This window comes from Oncorhynchus mykiss, chromosome 11 (genome assembly GCF_013265735.2).
Source record: "Oncorhynchus mykiss isolate Arlee chromosome 11, USDA_OmykA_1.1, whole genome shotgun sequence".
In the NCBI taxonomy this organism is placed as follows: domain Eukaryota; kingdom Metazoa; phylum Chordata; class Actinopteri; order Salmoniformes; family Salmonidae; genus Oncorhynchus; species Oncorhynchus mykiss.
In genome coordinates this window covers 64,855,378-64,874,521 of record NC_048575.1, presented here as the reverse complement: position 1 = coordinate 64,874,521, position 19,144 = coordinate 64,855,378, and the positions used below count along the sequence as shown (strand labels likewise).

The window sequence follows — 19,144 nt, the reverse complement described above, 5'->3', positions numbered from 1 at the left end:
GGAGGGTAGGGGGCTGAACTGAAGAAGTGGTGGCGACATTAGCTGAACCATGAACCATCCACGGCAGCCATTATGGGGCAAAGCATGCAAGTTTGGCTTCATTAGGCAACTCAATAGAGCCCATGAGGAATGTGCGACTGGCGCATCGCTCCATTGTTCCATCGGGGTCATCTGGGAACGGACCGTGCCAATATCAAGAGAAGATGGGCAGATGAATAACGATGCTGTGCCATCTCACTTAATGACATATGACAGCTGGCCCTGAATCTGGATGCCTCTATTGTTAGAACTATAGGAACCATCGTCTATGCAGGGGTTCCGTATGTTTATTTCCCTAAGGTAGTTTTTCCTGGCTGACTGAAGCTGAACTCTTGCCAATCATTAGCATATGTTTGTGCAGACAGAGGTAGAGGTGGCTGGCTGGGAGGGAAGAGGGGGCCTGGGGACACACTTACCCATCAGGTTACTCTGCCTTGTTTTCTCTCTCGAATCAATCTTTAGGATGTTTTTATCATAAATCTTCAATAATATTCTCTCTCTCTCTCTCTCTCTCTCTCTCTCTCTCTCTCTCTCTCTCTCTCTCTCTCTCTCTCTCTCTCTCTCTCTCTCTCTCTCTCTCTCTCTCTCTCTCTCTCTCTCTCTCTCTCTCTCTCTCTCTCTCTCTCTCTCTCTCTCTCTCTCTCTCTCTCTCTCTCTCTCTCTCTCTCTCTCTCTCTCTCTCTCTCTCTCTCTCTCTCTCTCTCTCTCTCTCTCTCTCTCTCTCTCTCTCTCTCTCTCTCTCTCTCTCTCTCTCTCTCTCTCTCTCTCTCTCTCTCTCTCTCTCCCTCTCTCCCTCCCTCCCTCCCTCCCTCTGGACCTCTGCCACCAGTAACAGGCTTCTTTGTCTGGCCCTGAAGGGGAGGGAGGTTTCCAACAGCATTCTAATTAACCACTGGACCCAATCAACACGTCTCAACTATCTCTCTGTTCCATCTGCAATGACAAAAAAACAACCAGTTTCCAGCATAACGGGAGGCCAAAGACCAACGTTACCAAACCAACAGGCTATAGGATTGACTGAGTCAGTCAAGACAGTTTGACTGTTGTTGCCAGAGACGGACGTTACAAAACCCTTTCAGGCTAGTGACTGGGACTGAGTAATAGCCCAAGCTAGGAATGTTGTTGTTGTTATTGTTATTGTGGTTCTTTGTAGCTCAGTTGGTAGAGCATGGTGCTTGAACTCCAGGATAGTGGGTTAGATTCCTGGGACCAACCATACATAAAATGTGTGCACGCATGACTAAGTAGCTTTGGATAAAAGCATCTGCTAAATGGTATAGATTATATTATGTTATTGTTCTCATTCCAAACACTACTTACTTATACAGTGAGAGAAATGAGAAGAGACAATCATTATGACACATCTCTTATGTGATGCTGTACTCACCTACATGGATCTGTGCTAATTTGGAGTGCAAGGCCAGGCTCATAGAGCCCTGCTAAAGAGCTGTCAGAGGAAAGTGTTCATCCCAGAAGACAGCAGCCAGGAGACAGATGGCCTGATGATGGAGGATGGATGGATGGTCGGTCCTCGCCCCACTACTCACTGTCTTCCTTCGGGAGCCATCCTCACAGATAGAGGCAACAAGTGCATGGTATAGATGATCCAAAATTCTGTACTTCTGAACTGGTCTAAACCGGACCATGCTGTATGTTTTGACCGGTACTATATGGTTGTTGGTGCCGGAGGGGAGAAGGTTAAGCATTTGTCCTCATGTTTCTGGTTGAAGGGAGCCATATGAGGACTTTGACCTCCCCCTCAGAGCCCTTCTCAAAGGTCCCCAGCTGCAGGAGGGAGGGTAAAGAGGTAAGGGGGGTTCTATAGAACCGATACATAACTGTCAAAAAAGCTCCAGTTCTGTTGAAAGGGCCATACAGTTAACAGATCCGGTGGTAGACGAAGTAGTAGGCTAGTCATGCAGAGTACATCCAGAGGGAAGAACAGAACAGGGGTGAAATTAACTTCTACTTAAGCTCTGAATCGATCGCTGTGGCCAATGGCAACGCTAATGTGCTCCTTAGGACAAATAACACACATCAAGTCAATCACTCAATTCCTTGCTAATCCTATAATAGGCTGCCTCTGCATAGAGCTGTGGTGGTCATGACATGTTGTCAGCTGGTAACTGTCATGGAAATAACTGCTGGTCTCACAGTAATTGACCATTAATTAACAAAACACATTTAATATCTTCAGCCTTCCACGCAGAGCCTACAAGCCTCTGCGTGGAAGTCTGATAAATCAATTTAATATAGCCTACACCATCACAATACAGCCATTATTTATTGTAGGCAGGCCTACAGAAACATTATGACATGAAAAAATGTATTTCTGAAGAACAGAATAGCATATTCTGAGTCATCCTGTTAGGCCTTAATCTGGCTATGCCATATAGCTGTGGGCTACATTAGTTGATTTTGCAGACAAAATTAGCTTAGAATTTCTGTGGCATTATTTTATAGTAAGAAGAATACAATTGAGCATAGCTGAATAAAATAGAAAATATATTTCTCCCAAACGATTTCCAAGGGAATATTTTTTGTTGAGCGGTTAACAAAGTAATCATTTGAAACTGGTCCTTGTATATGATCAATTTAGAGTTACATATGCAACTTTTGTTGCGATACAAACGTTAGGCTAAATGTTTTGATGTTTAATACATTCCAAGGCTGCATGATGCGACTCTAATGATGATTTGAAAAAAGTAGCATGAAAGGCATGAGCTCTGTTCTGTTTCTTGCACAGGCTGCTCACACTTCATCAGTCTCTCATTCACAATTTGACAAGCACTTGATAATATTCTCACCCATCAGACTATTCTCAATTTAATCTGGTCTTTAGATTTAGCCTACTAATATATGAGTGGAATTTTATTTACAATCGGCCACAAAAAAATGTCATCCATACCCTGCACTCGAATAGCGAATGTCATCCATACCCTGCACTCGAATAGCGAATGTCATCCATACCCTGCACTCGAATAGCGAATGTCATCCATACCCTGCACTCGAATAGCGAATGTCATCCATACCCTGCACTCGAATAGCGAATGGAGGAAGCGCTTTCCACAGTAACATTGTAATATGCCAGTAAAGCAGATTAATTTGCTTAATTTTAGCAATAAATATAGCAGCCCGAGACAGCTGATATTCTCTTTTGAAAAGTGTCCAGTCAAAGCTCGGTTTTCACACACAATTGTGCAATGACTGAGTTTATAAGAATAAAATCACATTTATTTATATAGTTTATAGCTGATATCTCATTTATTTATACAGCTTACATCAGCTGATATCTCATTTATTTATACAGCTTACATCAGCTGATATCTAAAAGTGCTGTACAGAAACCCAGCCTAAACCCCAAACAGCAAGCAATGCAGGTGTAGAAGCACGTGTTTCATTATGAAAGACATGTTTCATTAGGCTCTGCAGGCTCTGTGCTCTCTAACCATGTTCCAGGGGTCCTAGACCTATAGGCTATGTGCTCTCTAACCGTGTTCCAGGAATCCTAGACCTATAGGCTCTGTGCTCTCTAACCGTGTTCCAGTGGTCCTAGACCTATAGGCTATGTGCTCTCTAACCGTGTTCCAGGGGTCCTAGACCTATAGGCTCTGTGCTCTCTAACCGTGTTCCAGGGGTCCTAGACCTATAGGTTATGTTCGGAGTTATTGGTCACTTTAGTTTTGATACAAACCTCATCAAAACATCTAGGCCTATGGGCTAGGCTACATGATACATGCAACCATGATTAGGAAAAAGTTGCAAAAAAAGTATTGTTTCTTGCCTTAGACTGCACACACTGGGCCTCATTCACAAGTGATACTATTCTTACTCATCAGGCTATTCTCAATTGTCTTTACTTAATACTAACTTTGATTTAGAATGGGCCATTATCATACACCTGTCGCTTTTCCCGTGGTTCATTTTCATGCCAGTAAGGTAGGCTATACTCCTGTTGTAATGAGAAGCAATGTGCTTAATATTAGGAAAGTTGAGAAATAAATATAGTAGGCCTAGCCTAACGAAAGCTGATGGGATCCTCTGGCCAACCTCCCAGGACAGAGGTAGACTATGATGGGGCCTCTCTCTCTGCCTGCTCTGGTCAACCTCCCAGGACAGAGGTAGACTATGATGGGGCCTCTCTCTCTGCCTGCTCTGGTCAACCTCCCAGGACAGAGGTAGACTATGATGGGGCCTCTCTCACTGCCTGCTCTGGTCAACCTCCCAGGACAGAGGTAGACTATGATGGGGCCTCTCTCTCTGCCTGCTCTGGTCAACCTCCCAGGACAGAGGTAGACTATGATGGGGCCTCTCTCTCTGCCTGCTCTGGTCAACCTCCCAGGACAGAGGTAGACTATGATGGGGCCTCTCTCTCTGCCTGCTCTGGTCAACCTCCCAGGACAGAGGTAGACTATGATGGGGCCTCTCTCTCTGCCTGCTCTGGTCAACCTCCCAGGACAGAGGTAGACTATGATGGGGCCTCTCTCACTGCCTGCTCTGGTCAACCTCCCAGGACAGAGGTAGACTATGATGGGGCCTCTCTCTCTGCCTGCTCTGGTCAACCTCCCAGGACAGAGGTAGACTATGATGGGGCCTCTCTCTCTGCCTGCTCTGGTCAACCTCCAAGGACAGAGGTTGACTATGATGGGGCCTCTCTCTCTGCCTGCTCTGGTCAACCTCCCAGGACAGAGGTAGACTATGATGGGGCCTCTCTCTCTGCCTGCTCTGGTCAACCTCCCAGGACAGAGGTAGACTATGATGGGGCCTCTCTCTCTGCCTGCTCTGGGATTGTTTACTCTTATCTGCCTGAAGTGTTTATGGTGTTGAGGCAAGTAGAGGAGGAACTAACTACTCTCATTCCCACGGAAACGGGGCAAGCTCTATCCCCAGAGCAGGCACGCACTAAGTAAATAAGCACTGCAGGGGACAATGGCTGCTCCTCCGTCACCTGCCTCCAGTAATGGGTCTCTGTGTGTGTGTGTGTGTGTGTGTGTGTGTGTGTGTGTGTGTGTGTGTGTGTGTGTGTGTGTGTGTGTAAGCTGACTCAGTCTCTGCGCGGCCTCATTTTAAGGATTTCTGTAACAGCCAAAGAGAGAAAGGAACAATACTATCCACCACCAGCACCCATTAACAAGACATTGGAGGTTGCAGTAACCCACAAAACACATTGTAATGTCTGCAGCAGGGATTTACATGAATTTATGTGTGCACACGCACACACACAGACACACACACAGACACACACACAGAGCAACCATCTCATTATTGCACCACGTCTTTCTCCTCGACACCGTTTATTCCCCTAACACAGAGACAGATACGAAAGCATCCATCTCCAGGCCTGTGTTCTAGCTCACCTTTCTAATTCCATCAGCCAATGATGACAGCTAGGCAGCCGCCGCGGGAGATGGATGCAGGAAGGGAGAGGCAGGCAGTAAAAGCCTGCAATCCAAATGGTACCCTATTCACTATATAATGCACTACTTTTGACCAGGGCCAATAGGACTCTGGTCTAAAGTAGTGCACTATGTAGGGAATAAGGTACCATTTGAGACGCAACCAAAGAGAGGCGATATGTTTTTGTATGTGGCCGGGGAATTGAGGGAGAGTGAGTGAGTGAGTGAGTGAGTGAGACGGAGGGAGGGAGGGAGAGCAGACCAGGCCTGGCTAGAATAGGCTATATCAGTCACCGTGTCAGCCTGCCAAATGGGTTATGAGAGAGCAGCCGTGGCCTCTCTGTGGCGGCCCCCTGGGTATGGTGAGAGGAGCGCGCGGCATGTCCCCCTGAACCCCCCTGCAACATCACAGGACACCCCAGATACCTGATGGCCAGGCCAGCAGGATGTTCATTCTATATGCCTATACCACCGAGCGAGGGGATGGTATTCCCATACCTCCAGCTCCGGTTACCCAGGCCTGGCACCCACTCAACCCCAGTAGAGAAAGTAAGCTGGGTGAGTTGGAAAGGATGCGGAGAAGTTTCATGTCAAACATCGGCATGTCACATGGATCATGTTTTAAGAGTACGCGTGGGAACGGAATGGGAAACATGGGTAGTATGGGAGGTGTGCCCAACGCTGGATCCATTTTCGGCCAAGGATCTGGACTGGAGTCACCAGCACCTTCAAGCCTCCCCGTTCCCTCCTCCCCATTCCCTCCTCACAAGCCTCCCCATTCCCTCCTCACAAGCCTTCCCCTGTTCCCTCCTCACCTCCCTCTAAAAACCTCCCTGCCTCCTCCTGTTCCCTACTCACCTCCCTCTAAAAACCTCCCTCCCTCCCCCTGTTCCCTCCTCACCTCCCTCTAAAAACCTCCCTACCTCCCACCGTTCCCTCCTCACATCCCTCCCAACTTCCCTACCTCCCCCTGTTCCCCTACCTCCCTCCCAACCTCCCTACCTCCCCCTGTTCCTTCCTTACCTCCCTCCATACCTCCCTACCTCCCCCTGTTCCCTCCTCTCCTCTTCTCACCTCCCTCCCAACCTCCCTACCTCCCCCTGTTCCTTCCTCACTTCCCTCCCAACCTCCCTACCTCCCCCTGTTCCTTCCTCACCTCCCCCCCCCCCCCCCCCCCCTGCCCATTAGAACAGCACTCATGACCAAACAACATCCCCAGGCAATGGCCTTTCAGCACCATCTCCGATCTCCACCAGCCACTCACTGTCTGTCCTTTCGGGTCACTGACATTTTAGTGTACGATTGTCCCAAACAATGCCGCTCCTCATACACTACATGTCTTCAAAGCACTGCCTTCCACCACAGAGGCACAAAGGCAGCCTAAGCAGACAGACAGAGATGAGGTATGGAAATAAATACAGGGATGGTTGGTTGGTGTATGCATCACCTTCCCCTGCAAGAGAGTGTGGGAGTTAGATGACTTAATTTCACCCAGGAATCAAACAGCGTCTGAGGAGGCACGGAAGCCTTAGTTAATAATACATGTGAAACCCCCATAAGCTGTCAGACTGACAGTGGCCCACACTTAACACCAGACACTAAGTCTCTGGCTGAATTCAGGTGGTTTCTCCTTACTCAGCCGTTGAAAGGAAAAGTCTGAGACTGTGTCCCAAATAGCATCCTATTTCCTCAATAGTGCACTACTTTTGACCAGGGCCCAATGTGGGACGCAGTCAGATTCTGCACCTGTAGACCTCAGAGGAAGATGATTACCATCTGCGTTTTGGAATATTTTCCTTTTCCCTTTTTCTTCACGGTGAAATCTCCCATGATCCCTTTTTCACGAGGGTGAGCGGTCTACCTGTACTAGCGTCAGGCTATTCTGAATAAGCAAATAGGGAGCCACCCGTTGGTCTGCAGATCATCGAAAATAAGGCAAGTTTAAATTTAACTTTAACAGACCGACCGAGGCGTCGGCAAGAATTGAGGGCTGAGGGAGTAATCTTCATTGGGTTAGGATTCATTGAACATAAGCTGCCCTACTGCTGCTGCTTTAAGATGGGTTCAGGGCACAGGAACATCTGTGCAATATAGTACTCTACTCTCTACTCCCCCTGCCTGGCCTCTGCTCTGTGTCTACCCTCTGATCTGCAGCATGTGTAGCCTGACCAGACCACCGCAGATCTGTGCTTTATGTCCTCGAGGTATAGAAATAGCCTGAGATATCAGATCCCCACTCGGTACATCCCAGCTGAAGCCAAGGGATGGGTGTGGAGGTTAGATGGGGTTGCAGAAACCTTTCAACCCTTTGGACCTTAAAAAGGCAGACATCGCTCAAAGACGACAACAAAAACAACAGAAAGACTCCAACAACAACACTGACCCCTGGGCAATCCATTTAGGGCCTGGGGAAGGTGTGGGTGTGACAGGGACAACCACCCCCACAGCAGGTGTTCTCTCACTGAGGAACTTCCCGTCTAGTTGAAAAGGTCGGCAGAAGCGGGTCTCGATGCCAGCGCACCCTAAAGCATGAAAGGCATCTCCAACGGCAACAGAGGTCAGGGACAGGCAGCATTCCGCACATCCACACTACATTTTGGGAACGCACCCTAGAGAGGTCACATGCTGGTGACACTCTCAGGTATCACTGAGCAGTAAGGCCTCGTAAGATTACTGGAAATACACACACGTACACACACACAGTATAGTAAGAGAGAGTTAAGGGTGAAAATACAAAGATGTTATTTTGGCTCCAAGCTGTTACCAGTTTTCAAGTAGCATCCATCCTCAGGGCAGCCGTAAACAGATTATCAGAGCAACAACAATAGTTGACATGCCAACCTCCACCCCATCCATCCCAATATACTGCAGAGGGGACTGGGAGGATGAGGAAGGGCTGAGAATGAGCAGTTTACTTTATTCAAAGCCAGATTGTTGTCTCTGAATCCTAATATATACCTTTTTTTAATATATATATATATATATATATATGAGCAGTGCCAAGTTCGGCAAGGAAGAGAGCATTCTCACAGTGTAGGATGCTTTGCAGAAAGACACTTCCAGTACCACACACACGCACACACACACACACACACACACACACACACACACACACACACACACACACACACACACACACACACACACACACACACATAATTTCAAACACACAACAAAGACAGTAAAAATCACACAAACAAAAGCACATTCCTCTGGTAGACTAACTGTGCTCCTGAGAAAAACAAAAGGTTGAAATAGTTGTCCTCTAGCAACCACAGCTTCGATTGGGCCTTACAGGGAGGTTATAAATCCAGTCTTGTGGTCTTCCTGACTTACAACCAATCATTACAGAGAAACTTTCAGCACATCACTTCCACTGGTCACCCTAAATGGGATCCAATATGTTATATAGGGCTACTGTTGGGGTCATCAACAGAACTCGACATGTGTATTATCTGGAAATCAGAATGTTACTGACAGACTTCCAGTCTGTGGCATCGTGGATAGACTACCCATTTATCATACCCATGAACGCTTACAAGACAGTAATTCCATCTATAGATATCTGTATGCTCTTATCAGAGTACACTACAGGCTACAAATAATGTGAATAAATAGTTAATTATATAGGACTAGCAAGTAAAGAGCCCCACACTTTTTTTCACTAATCACCAGGAATTCCTCCCCCAAAATTCTTACTTTACAAAATCTTTTCCTAAGTATTCTCACGAATAAAGATTGTGTCTCAATGTAATCTAGGTATGACATTATTGTTATTTTCAAATAGTCTCTTTTTAGGCTTAGTTGTGGTCAGTTTGCTGTGTGCAAATGATTTGAATTATGTTCCGGCCCCCTGACCATTCGCCCTGACAAAAATCGGCCTGCGGCTGAATGTATTTGCCTACCCCTGCACTAGAGACTAGTAAACACACGCATACACCACACTCCTCCTGAAGGACAAGAATGCAAAAAATAGGATATATTTCCAGTTACTGAAGATGTTTTGCGGGAAACTGACAAAAACACTGATGTATAATTTGACCTCCCAGGACAACAAGCAAAGCATAGCAAACATGAAACATCATTAACCCTCTACCATCAAGCACAATAAGCATATACAAACATGAAACATCATTAACCCTCTACCATCAAGCACAATGAGCATATACAAACATGAAACATCATTAACCCTCTACCATCAAGCACAATGAGCATATACAAAAGGGAAACACAGGAGAAGTAGAGAGAAATAGATGGAGGAGGAGGAAAAAGAGAGACTGAAGATTGAGGGAAAGAGCCGGGATAATCGGGTAATCACAATACTAACCTGTTTCACTTCAGCAGGCATTGTTCAAATCCCTTTGTTTAACCTCCTCCAAAAAAGGAAAACAATTTCCTTCTTTCTGAAAAGCAATTTTTTCCCCCTTTTGTCTCTAGTTCCTTATTTTCGTAAGCGCAGAGGCAGCTCAGAGGCAGGCAGCCATCCTTTCCCCACACTGTCGCTTGAGCTCTCCCTCTCTCGCTCTCTCACACACTTTAAGTCCTCTCAGAGAGGGAGCAAAAATGCCTGCTCTCGCTTCTGCTCAGTGGAGATACTGAAATGTTCAGGACAGTAGACTACAGCCGTATGGACAAACCAAAGACGGTAGTACGAATCCAGTGAAGGAAGGGAGCAAAACAAAACAGCACGCACAAACACTCTCTCTCTCAACAAAAGTTACCCGGAGAGGGGAACAAAACCCTGGATTTAAGAGAAAAGAGGGAAGGAGGAGGGGTGTGTGTGTGAATAGTTCCCAGACAGGCAGCAGTTGCCCTGTGTTGTGAGTGTATAGCAGCTTCAACCCTCTCCCTCCCTCTCTCCTCCTCATGCAGCATCTATGCAAAGGAAGTCCCTAACAGGGGAGTGTGGGGGGGGGGGGGGGGGGGGGGGGCTGACAGACAGATGCAGCTGAAGCATACACGTACAGGGAGCCCAGCTCTGGCCCCACCCCATCCCACCAACATACCAAAGGAAGGGGGAGAGAGAGAGTTCCAAAAAATGTCCAGTTGCCAGGACCTCAAATAAAAAGTTAATCTAGACACCGTTGCCCTAGAGCACAAAAAATGTACCTAACTCGGCCTGAACTTCCACAAAGCTGTGAACAATCTGAGAGCCTTCTACGCCACCAAAAGGAACATAAAATTCGACATCCTAACTAGGATCTGGCAAAAAAATACTTGAATCAGTTATAGAACCCTTTGCCCTTTATGGTTGTGAGGTCTGGGGTCCTCTTACCAACCACGAATTCACAAAATAGAACACCAAATTGAGCCTCTGCATGCAGAATTTTGCAAAAACATCCTCTGTGTACAATGTAAAACACTAAATAATGCATGCAGAGCAGAATTAGAACGATACCGCTAATTATCAAAATCCAGAAAAGAGCCATTCAATTCTACAACCACCTAAAAGGAAGCAATTCCCAAACCTTCCATAACAAAGACATCATCTACAGGGAGATGAAGCTCGAGAAGAGTCCTCTCAGCAAGCTGGTCCAGGGGCTCTGTTCACAAACAGACCCCACAGAGCCCAAAGAGAGCAACACAATTAGACCCAACAAAATTGTGAGAAAACAAAAAGAGAATTACTTGACAACTTGGAATATATTAACAAAAAAACTCAAATTGGAATGCTATTTGGCCCTAAACAGAGAGTACATAGTGCCAGAATACCTGACCACTATGACTGACCCAAAATTAAGGAACGCTTTGACTATGTACAGACTCAGTGAGCATAGCCTTGCTATTGAGAAAGGCCACCATAGGCCAGTGGATGCTCCTCAGAGGAAGAAGGGGAGGACCATACTCCTCAGTGAATAGATAAAAACTATACTAAACTTTTCAGATAAAACTAAACTAAATATATTCACATCACCAAATAATTGATTAAAACACACTGTTTCACAATGAAGGTCAACAGTAGCCTCAACAGCACTCTCTGGGTTAGCACCATGGTGTAGCCGGAGGACAGCTAGCTTCCGTCCTCCTTTTGGTACACTTGACTTAAATAAAAAACCTTGGAGGCTCATGGTTCTCACCCCCATCCACAGACTTACACAGTAATTATGACAACTTCCAGAGGATATGTTGTCCATCAAAGGATCAGAGAATTAATATAGTACTGAAAGCATAAGCTACAGCTAGCTGGCACTGCATAAAACGCAGTGAGTAGATGACATAAAGAGAGAGAACGACAACAGTTGAACAGTTTTGAACAAATTAATTTCTTCAAAAATTAAGAAGCAAGAGAGAGAGCTATATTTCATTGTATTTTTTTTTCACTTTCACTTACTTTGCTAATGAATGCAGCTAGCTAGTTTAGCCTACTTCAACAACCGGATCAAACAAAGAGGGATGCTATGTTACCCAGCTGGCTATGGCTATCCAACCGTGTAACTCTTCCAAGTCAGGGTAAGCTTTTGGTTTTTACTAAAATTGCCATCGGGGCCCACCGGTGTAACTGCTAAACTGGTTGCTGTACACTGTACTGCATAATTGTAACATTAGCTCTAGTAGCTATGTTGACGATAACGTTAGCTAATATTGTAACAACGATGTAGGCTGTGTGTAGCGGTTAGCGGCTATGTTATGGAGATTTGGCTTGGAAAGTTTTTTTCGCCTGGTCACAGACATCTGTTGTGTTGTGCACTAATGTCCACAAGCAAAGCGAAGAGGTGAGACGAGGGGAGTGCGTAGATGCGAGAAGTAATTATACAACAAGTAAAGTCATCATGCTGTTCGTACAGTATGTGGCTGCTACGAAAGTGAACTGTGTTTGCGGGTGATCATGGGCGTATTCATTCCACAAATTCTGTTGAAGAGCATTTTTTAAACGGAAGCAAACAGGGAAAAAAACTATTTGGACTAATGATTACACCCTAGATCAGCTAGAAGCAGGCAAGAGTTTGCAAGGCAGTATTGAATGTGTGACTGTATGTCACCTTGATTACTCACATTTTTCTCTCAACCTGTGCATCTACGTTGTAAACTTTCATTCGTAGGCTAGGTTGTAGCAACTTCATGATGGGTATAGGGAAAATTATAAACTGGGTGGTTTAATCCCTGAATGCTGATTGGCTGAAAGCTGTGGTATATCAGACTGCATACCATGGGTATGACAAAATATTTATCTTTACTGCTCTAATTACGTTGGTAACCAGTTTATAATAGCAATAAGGCTCCTCGGGGGATTGTGATATATGGCCAATATATCACAGCTAAGGGCTGTTCTTAGGCACAACGCAACGTGGAGTGCTAGGACACAGCCCTTAGCCGTGGTATATTGGCCATATATCACAAACCCCCGAGGAGCCTTATTCCTTAATTATAGTATCATGTAGTAGCCTAAACATATTGATGTTACATTGAACTGGGTGAATGAAATATGAATGACAGTCATCCAATATGCTGTAATAGAAATAAGGCAATGCTCATAAAAAAAGTAAAATCCTCCCTAATCTTAAAAGACACCGACTGCCACTGCCGTAGGCAGACCTGGCTCTCAAGAGAGGACAGGCTATGTGCACACTGCCCACAAAATGAGGTGGAAACTGAGCTGCACTTCCTAACCTCCTGCCAAATGTATGACCATATTGGAGACACATATTTCCCTCAGATTACATAGATCTACAAAGAATTAGAAAACAAACCCAATTTTGACAAACTCCCATATCGATTAGGTGAAATACCACAGTGTGCCATCACAGCAACAAGATTTGTAACCCGTTGCCACAAGAAAAGGGCAACCAATGAAGCATAAACACCATTATAAATACATCCCATATTTATGTTGATTTAATTTCCCTTTTGCACATTGTAACACTGTACATAGCCATAATATAACATTTGAAGTGTAATGTTTACTGTTTATTTCTGATAGTTTATTTCACTTGCTTTGGCAATGTAAACATATTTCCCATATCAATAAAGCTCTTTGAATTGAAGCTTCCCTAAAAGAGGGGAGGGCAACGTACACTGCAAGTTTTTACACACTCTCTCTCCCTCTTCATCCTTCCCCTCAATGCCTCTCTTTCTCACCAACTCTTTGTCCCCTTTCCTTCACTGCACTTGATATGAGGGGGGAAAACTGCTATAATACTGTGACCCACAGTGAGGAAGAATGTTAATCTAATCATGTAAATGTACTTGGCCAAGACTCAGACAGGATCTCAAGCAAGGCGACCTTTCTTTATAGGACACAACTTTGTGAAGGCTTGACTACACTTTGGAAAAAGGACCTAACACAAGAAAGGCCCAAATCTTCAGAAGAAAGGGAAATGGCTGAGGTTTGCATTCCCTAGCTGTGCATAGTATTATATTAGTTCACTTCTCTGTGGAAAACAACTACTTGAGTTAGTCTCCAAGAGAGACTATTTTACATAAAACTGCAGTCTGCACCCCGGCATTTTATGATCTTCAAATTACACACTTAATTATTTACCGACAACATGGCCTTTATAATACTCTCATATAACCCATGACACGGTGCGAGGCTTTCTGCAACACCGAGCAGCGCGTTAAAAACAACTTGTAAATAATCCATCGCAGGTAATCAAACCCAATTAGTCATTTTCTTGCCTGTCTGCCTGTCTGCCTGTATTTGGCTCGGAACAGATGGAGAAAAGGTTAATGTACTGCAACATGCCTCGCACTGACAGACACCTCAGATGAAGCTGCATCTGGTAAAATCATGTTTTCTGCTTCCCTCTTCAAGATGTGAGAAAAGGAGGAGGAGGAGCGGGAGAGAGAGAAGAGAAGAGTGGTGAGAGGCAGAGGGTGACAGAAAGAGAGACAGCGAGACAACGAGAAAGAGCGAAAGAGAGAGAGAGGAACTAGCTAAATCAGTTGACAAGCTTCGAGACACCATCTCCTGGTAAATGTGTGCAGGTCTATCATTGAGGTTGGAACAGTAGCAGAGCCTGCAAAAGCGGAATCTTATGACTTTCAACAGTATGCAATTATTTCCAACAAAATGTCAACTCAGCAATATGGAGGATTATTATGTTGTCTTTCCATTTGTGCAACAAAGGGAATTTTCTCTCCCTATTCAGTGAAATAATAACATACAAGCCTGCCAGTGATTGGAAGGCTAAGAAAAGGGCAAGTGGCGTAGCATGCCTATACCATCTCAGAATGCTACTCCTCCTTAAAAGTCATCAATTAAACACCTCAATACTTGAATAAAATAATTTTGGCACTTACAGAAATTAAATTAAATCAAATGTTATTGGTCACATGTGCCAAATACAACAGCTGTGGACTGACTATACAGTGAAATGCTTACCTAAGAGCCTTTTCCCAACAATGCAGAGTTGGAGACATAATTTATAGATCAGCAGGCGAGGGTGCTCTCGAGCGGCTAGATGTTCTTTACCATTTGGCTATCAGATTTGCCACCAATGCTCCTATAGGACACATCACTGCACTCTATACTTCTCTGTAAACTGGTCATCTCTGTATACCCGTGGCAAGACCCACTGGTTGTTGCTTATTTATAAAAGCCTCTTAGGCCTCACTCCCCCCTATCTGAGATATCTTCTGCAGCCCTCATCCACATACAACACACATTCTGCCAGTCACATTCTGCCAGTCACATTCTGTTGACGGTCCCCAAAGAAACACATCCCTGGGTCTCTCGTCTTTTCAGTTCGCTGCAGCTAGCGACTGGAATGAGCTGCAACAAACACTCAAACTGGACAGTTTATCTCAATCTCATTCAAAGACTCAATCATGGACACTCTTACTGACAGTTGTGGCTGCTTTGCGTGATGTATTGTTGTCTCTTCCTTCTTGCCCTTTGTGCTGTTGTATGTGCCCAACGATGTTGGTACCCTGTTTTCTGCTGCTACCATGTTGTGATGCTGCCATGTTGTGTTGCTATCATGTTGTTGTCATGTTGTGTTGCTACCATGCTGTGTTATGATGTGTTACTGCCATGCTGTGTTTTCATGATGTGTTTCTACCATGCTGTGTTATGTGTTACTGCCATGCGGTGTTGTCATGTTGTGTTGCTACCATGTTGTTGTCATGTTGTGTTGCTATCATGTTGTTGTCATGTTGGGTTGCTACCATGTTGTTGTCATGTTGTGTTGCTGCCATGCTGTGTTATGTGTTACTGCCATGCTGTGTTATGTGTTACTGCCATGCTGTGTTGTCATGTTGTGTTGCTACCATGTTGTTGTCATGTTGTGTTGCTATCATGTTGTTGTCATGTTGTGTTGCTACCATGTTGTTGTCATGTTGTGTTGCTGCCATGCTGTGTTATGTGTTACTGCCATGCTGTGTTATGATGTGTTACTGCCATGCTGTGTTATGATGTGTTACTGCCATGCTGTGTTGTCATGTTGTGTTGCTACCATGTTGTTGTCATGTTGTGTTACTGCCATGCTGTGTTATGATGTGTTGCTGCCATGCTGTGTTATGATGTGTTGCTGCCATGCTGTGTTATGATGTGTTGCTGCCATGCTGTGTTATGATGTGTTACTGCGATGCTGTGTTTTCATGTTGTGTTGCTACCATGCTGTGTTATGATGTGTTGCTACCATTCTGTGTTATGATGTGTTACTACCATGCTGTGTTATGTGTTACTACCATGCTGTGTTATGATGTGTTACTGCCATGCTGTGTTATGTGTTACTGTCATGCTGTGTTATGATGTGTTACTGCCATGCTGTGTTATGATGTGTTGCTACCATGCTGTGTTATGATGTGTTACTGCCATGCTGTGTTATGATGTGTTACTGCCATGCTGTGTTATGATGTGTTACTGCCATGCTGTGTTATGATGTGTTGCTACCATGCTGTGTTATGATTTGTTACTGCCATGCTGTGTTATGATGTGTTACTGCCATGCTGTGTTATGATGTGTTACTGCCATGCTGTGTTATGATGTGTTACTGCCATGCTGTGTTATGATGTGTTACTGCCATGCTGTGTTATGATGTGTTATGTGTTGCTACCATGCTGTGTTATGATGTGTTACTGCCATGCTGTGTTATGATGTGTTACTGCCATGCTGTGTTATGATGTTGTGGCGAAATCTGCACGGAGCCTTCACCGTGCACTGCCAATTTAAGAGTGCATGAGCAGTAAGGAAGGAGGAAATGAAGAGAGCTCATTCAGCTCTTTGGGGAGGGGCTCTTTGGTGGCGCGACAGTTTGATTGTGTGTGCTGTGCTGCAGAAGTTTTGTTTGTTTTCAGCGTGTGTAGTTTATAGAGTATTTAACTCAATCATCGGTGTAATCGCTCTAGGTCGTGGTTGTTTTCGTTTGGGACCACGCCCGTTATGGATCGCATGGATTAGTAGCAACATTATTGCGAAGCTTTAACATACAAACCAACAAACCATCGGACAGTCAGACAGTACACCTGCACGCCTGAAGACCACAGCTAAGATCTCTCTTGTTCTCTTTCTCTTTTTCTCTTCCCTCTATCGTTCCAGTGCTTTACCCTGCAACAGACTCTCTATTTTTCCAATGCACTTCCCATTGAAGTTCATTAGAGCTGGACTATTATTGCCCTGCCAGAAGTATTTGGACATTTCAGTTAAAAGGGAGGTTGCTTGCAAGTTGTGTATTGTTATGTGAACTGTATTGAGGTGTACTAATGACATGTGGCCGAGAAGACTGTGGACATTTTTAAGGCCTTTGTTGTGTCGATGAACACCCCCCACATTCATACCCTCTGCACTCATCCACTAGAAAATAATACAGATTATTGCAAATCCTATGTTGATGACTGGGTTCGTTCTTGTATGAAGTTGCTGTTGAATTGCTCTGCCATTATTAGTATTAGTATTATTGTATGAGGTATTCTTGTTTGGGTTACCCCTGTGCTGTGATGTGGGTTTTATATGGTATGTATTCTTTTTTCTCTCCACTGGCTCTCCACTGTTACTGCCATGCTGTGTTTTCATGTTGTGTTGCTACCATGTTGTTGTCATGTTGTGTTACTGCCATGCTGTGTTATGATGTGTTACTGCCATGCAGTGTTTTCATGTTGTGTTGCTACCATGTTGTTGTCATGTTGTGTTGCTACCATGTTGTTGTCATGTTGTGTTACTGCCATGCTGTGTTATGATGTGTTACTGCCATGCTGTGTTTTCATGTTGTGTTGCTACCATGTTGTTGTCATGTTGTGTTACTGCCATGCTGTGTTTTCATGTTGTGTTGCTACCATGTTGTTGTCATGTTGTGCTACTGCCATGCCGTGTTATGATGTGTTGCTACCATGTTGTTGTCATGATGTGTTACTGCCATGCTGTGTTTTCATGTTGTGTTGCTACCATGTTGTTGTCATGTTGTGGTGTTACTGCCATGCTATGTTATGATGTGTTGCTACCATGCGTGTGTGTGTGTGGCGTCAATATGCATGTCTGTGTGTATTTTGTGTGTGTGAGCGTATGTGGATGTGTTTAACTATACTTGTGGGGACCAATTGGGGACATTTTGTTAGTCCCCACAAGGTCAAATGATATTTCTAGGGGGTTTAGGGTTAAGGTTAGAATTAGGTTTAGGGTTAGGAGCGAGAGTTCGTTTTAGGATTAGGAACTAGGGTTAGGTTTAGGATTAAGTTTAGGCTTTCGGGTTATGGGTAAGGGTTAGGTTTAGTGTTATGGGTTAGGGAAAATAGGATTTTGAATGGGACTGAATTGTGTGTCCCCACAAGGTTAGTTAGACAAGACTGTGTGTGTGTGTTGGAGTGTCAGTGTAGTATGTGTGAGTGTGTGTCTAGTGAGTTTGCAATGACCCAGTGCAAGGGACAATTACGATAAATAAATCATAATGGGGGTCAATGTAAACAGTCCAGGTAGCCATTTGATTAACTGTTGAGCATTCTTATGACTTGGGGGTAAAAACTGTTGAGGTGCCTTTTGGTTCCAGACTTTGCATTCCTGTACCGCTTGCCATGTGATAGCAGAGAGAACAGTCTATGACTTGGGTGTCTGGAGTCTTTGACAAATTTTAGGGTCTTCCTGTGACACCGCCTGGAATAGAGGTCCTGGATTGCAGGAAGCTCGGCCCCAGTGATGGGATTTCAACCCCAGTGATATACTGGGCCGTACGCACTACCCTCTGTAGCGCCTTGCAGTCGGATGCAGAGCAGTTGCCATACCAAGCAATGATGCAGCCAGTCAAGATGTTATCAATGGTGCAGCTGTAAAACCTTTTGAGGATCTGAGGGCCAATGCCAAATATTTTCAGCCTCCTGAGGGGAAGCAGGCATTGTCGTACCCTCTTCACAACTATGTTGGTGTGTTTGGACCATGAAAGGTCCTTAGTGATGTGGACGCAGAGGAACTTGAAGTTCTCAACCCGCTCCACTACAGCCCTGTCAATGTTAATGGGGGCGTGGTCGGCACTCCATTTCCTGTCATCACGATAACCTCCTTTGTCTTGCCCACATTGAGGGAGAGGTTGTTGTCCTGGCATCCGGATTAGTGTCCTGCTACTTGAATGTGGCAGCTCTAGCCTTTAGGTCGGTGCAGATGTTGCCTGTAATCCTTGGCTTCTGGTTGGGATATGTACATACAGTCACTGTGGGGACAACGTTGTTGATGCACTTATTAATGAAGCCAGTGACTGATGTGGTAAACTCCTCAATGCCTTCGGATGAATCCCGGAATGTATTCCAGTCTGTGCTAGCATAACAGTAGTTTAGCATCCACTTCA

The 19,144-nt window shown here is 44.9% G+C and overlaps 1 protein-coding gene across 17 annotated transcripts in view; it reads right to left on the bottom strand.

Moving 5' to 3' along the window:
* arvcfb (ARVCF delta catenin family member b) overlaps nt 1-19,144 on the bottom strand; it is a 309,144-nt gene that overhangs the window by 138,118 nt on the left and 151,882 nt on the right. The window contains exon 1 of one of the 17 annotated variants that reach the window (XM_036936130.1): nt 9,763-10,304. The exons of 15 other annotated variants lie outside the window; for them this stretch is intronic. In XM_036936130.1, the coding sequence (XP_036792025.1) occupies nt 9,763-9,783 (21 nt within the window). In that variant the 5' untranslated portion in view covers nt 9,784-10,304. Of the gene's footprint in view, nt 1-9,762; nt 10,305-19,144 lie in introns of those variants that run through there. One more of the 17 variants, XM_021621908.2, reaches the window with a different exon arrangement.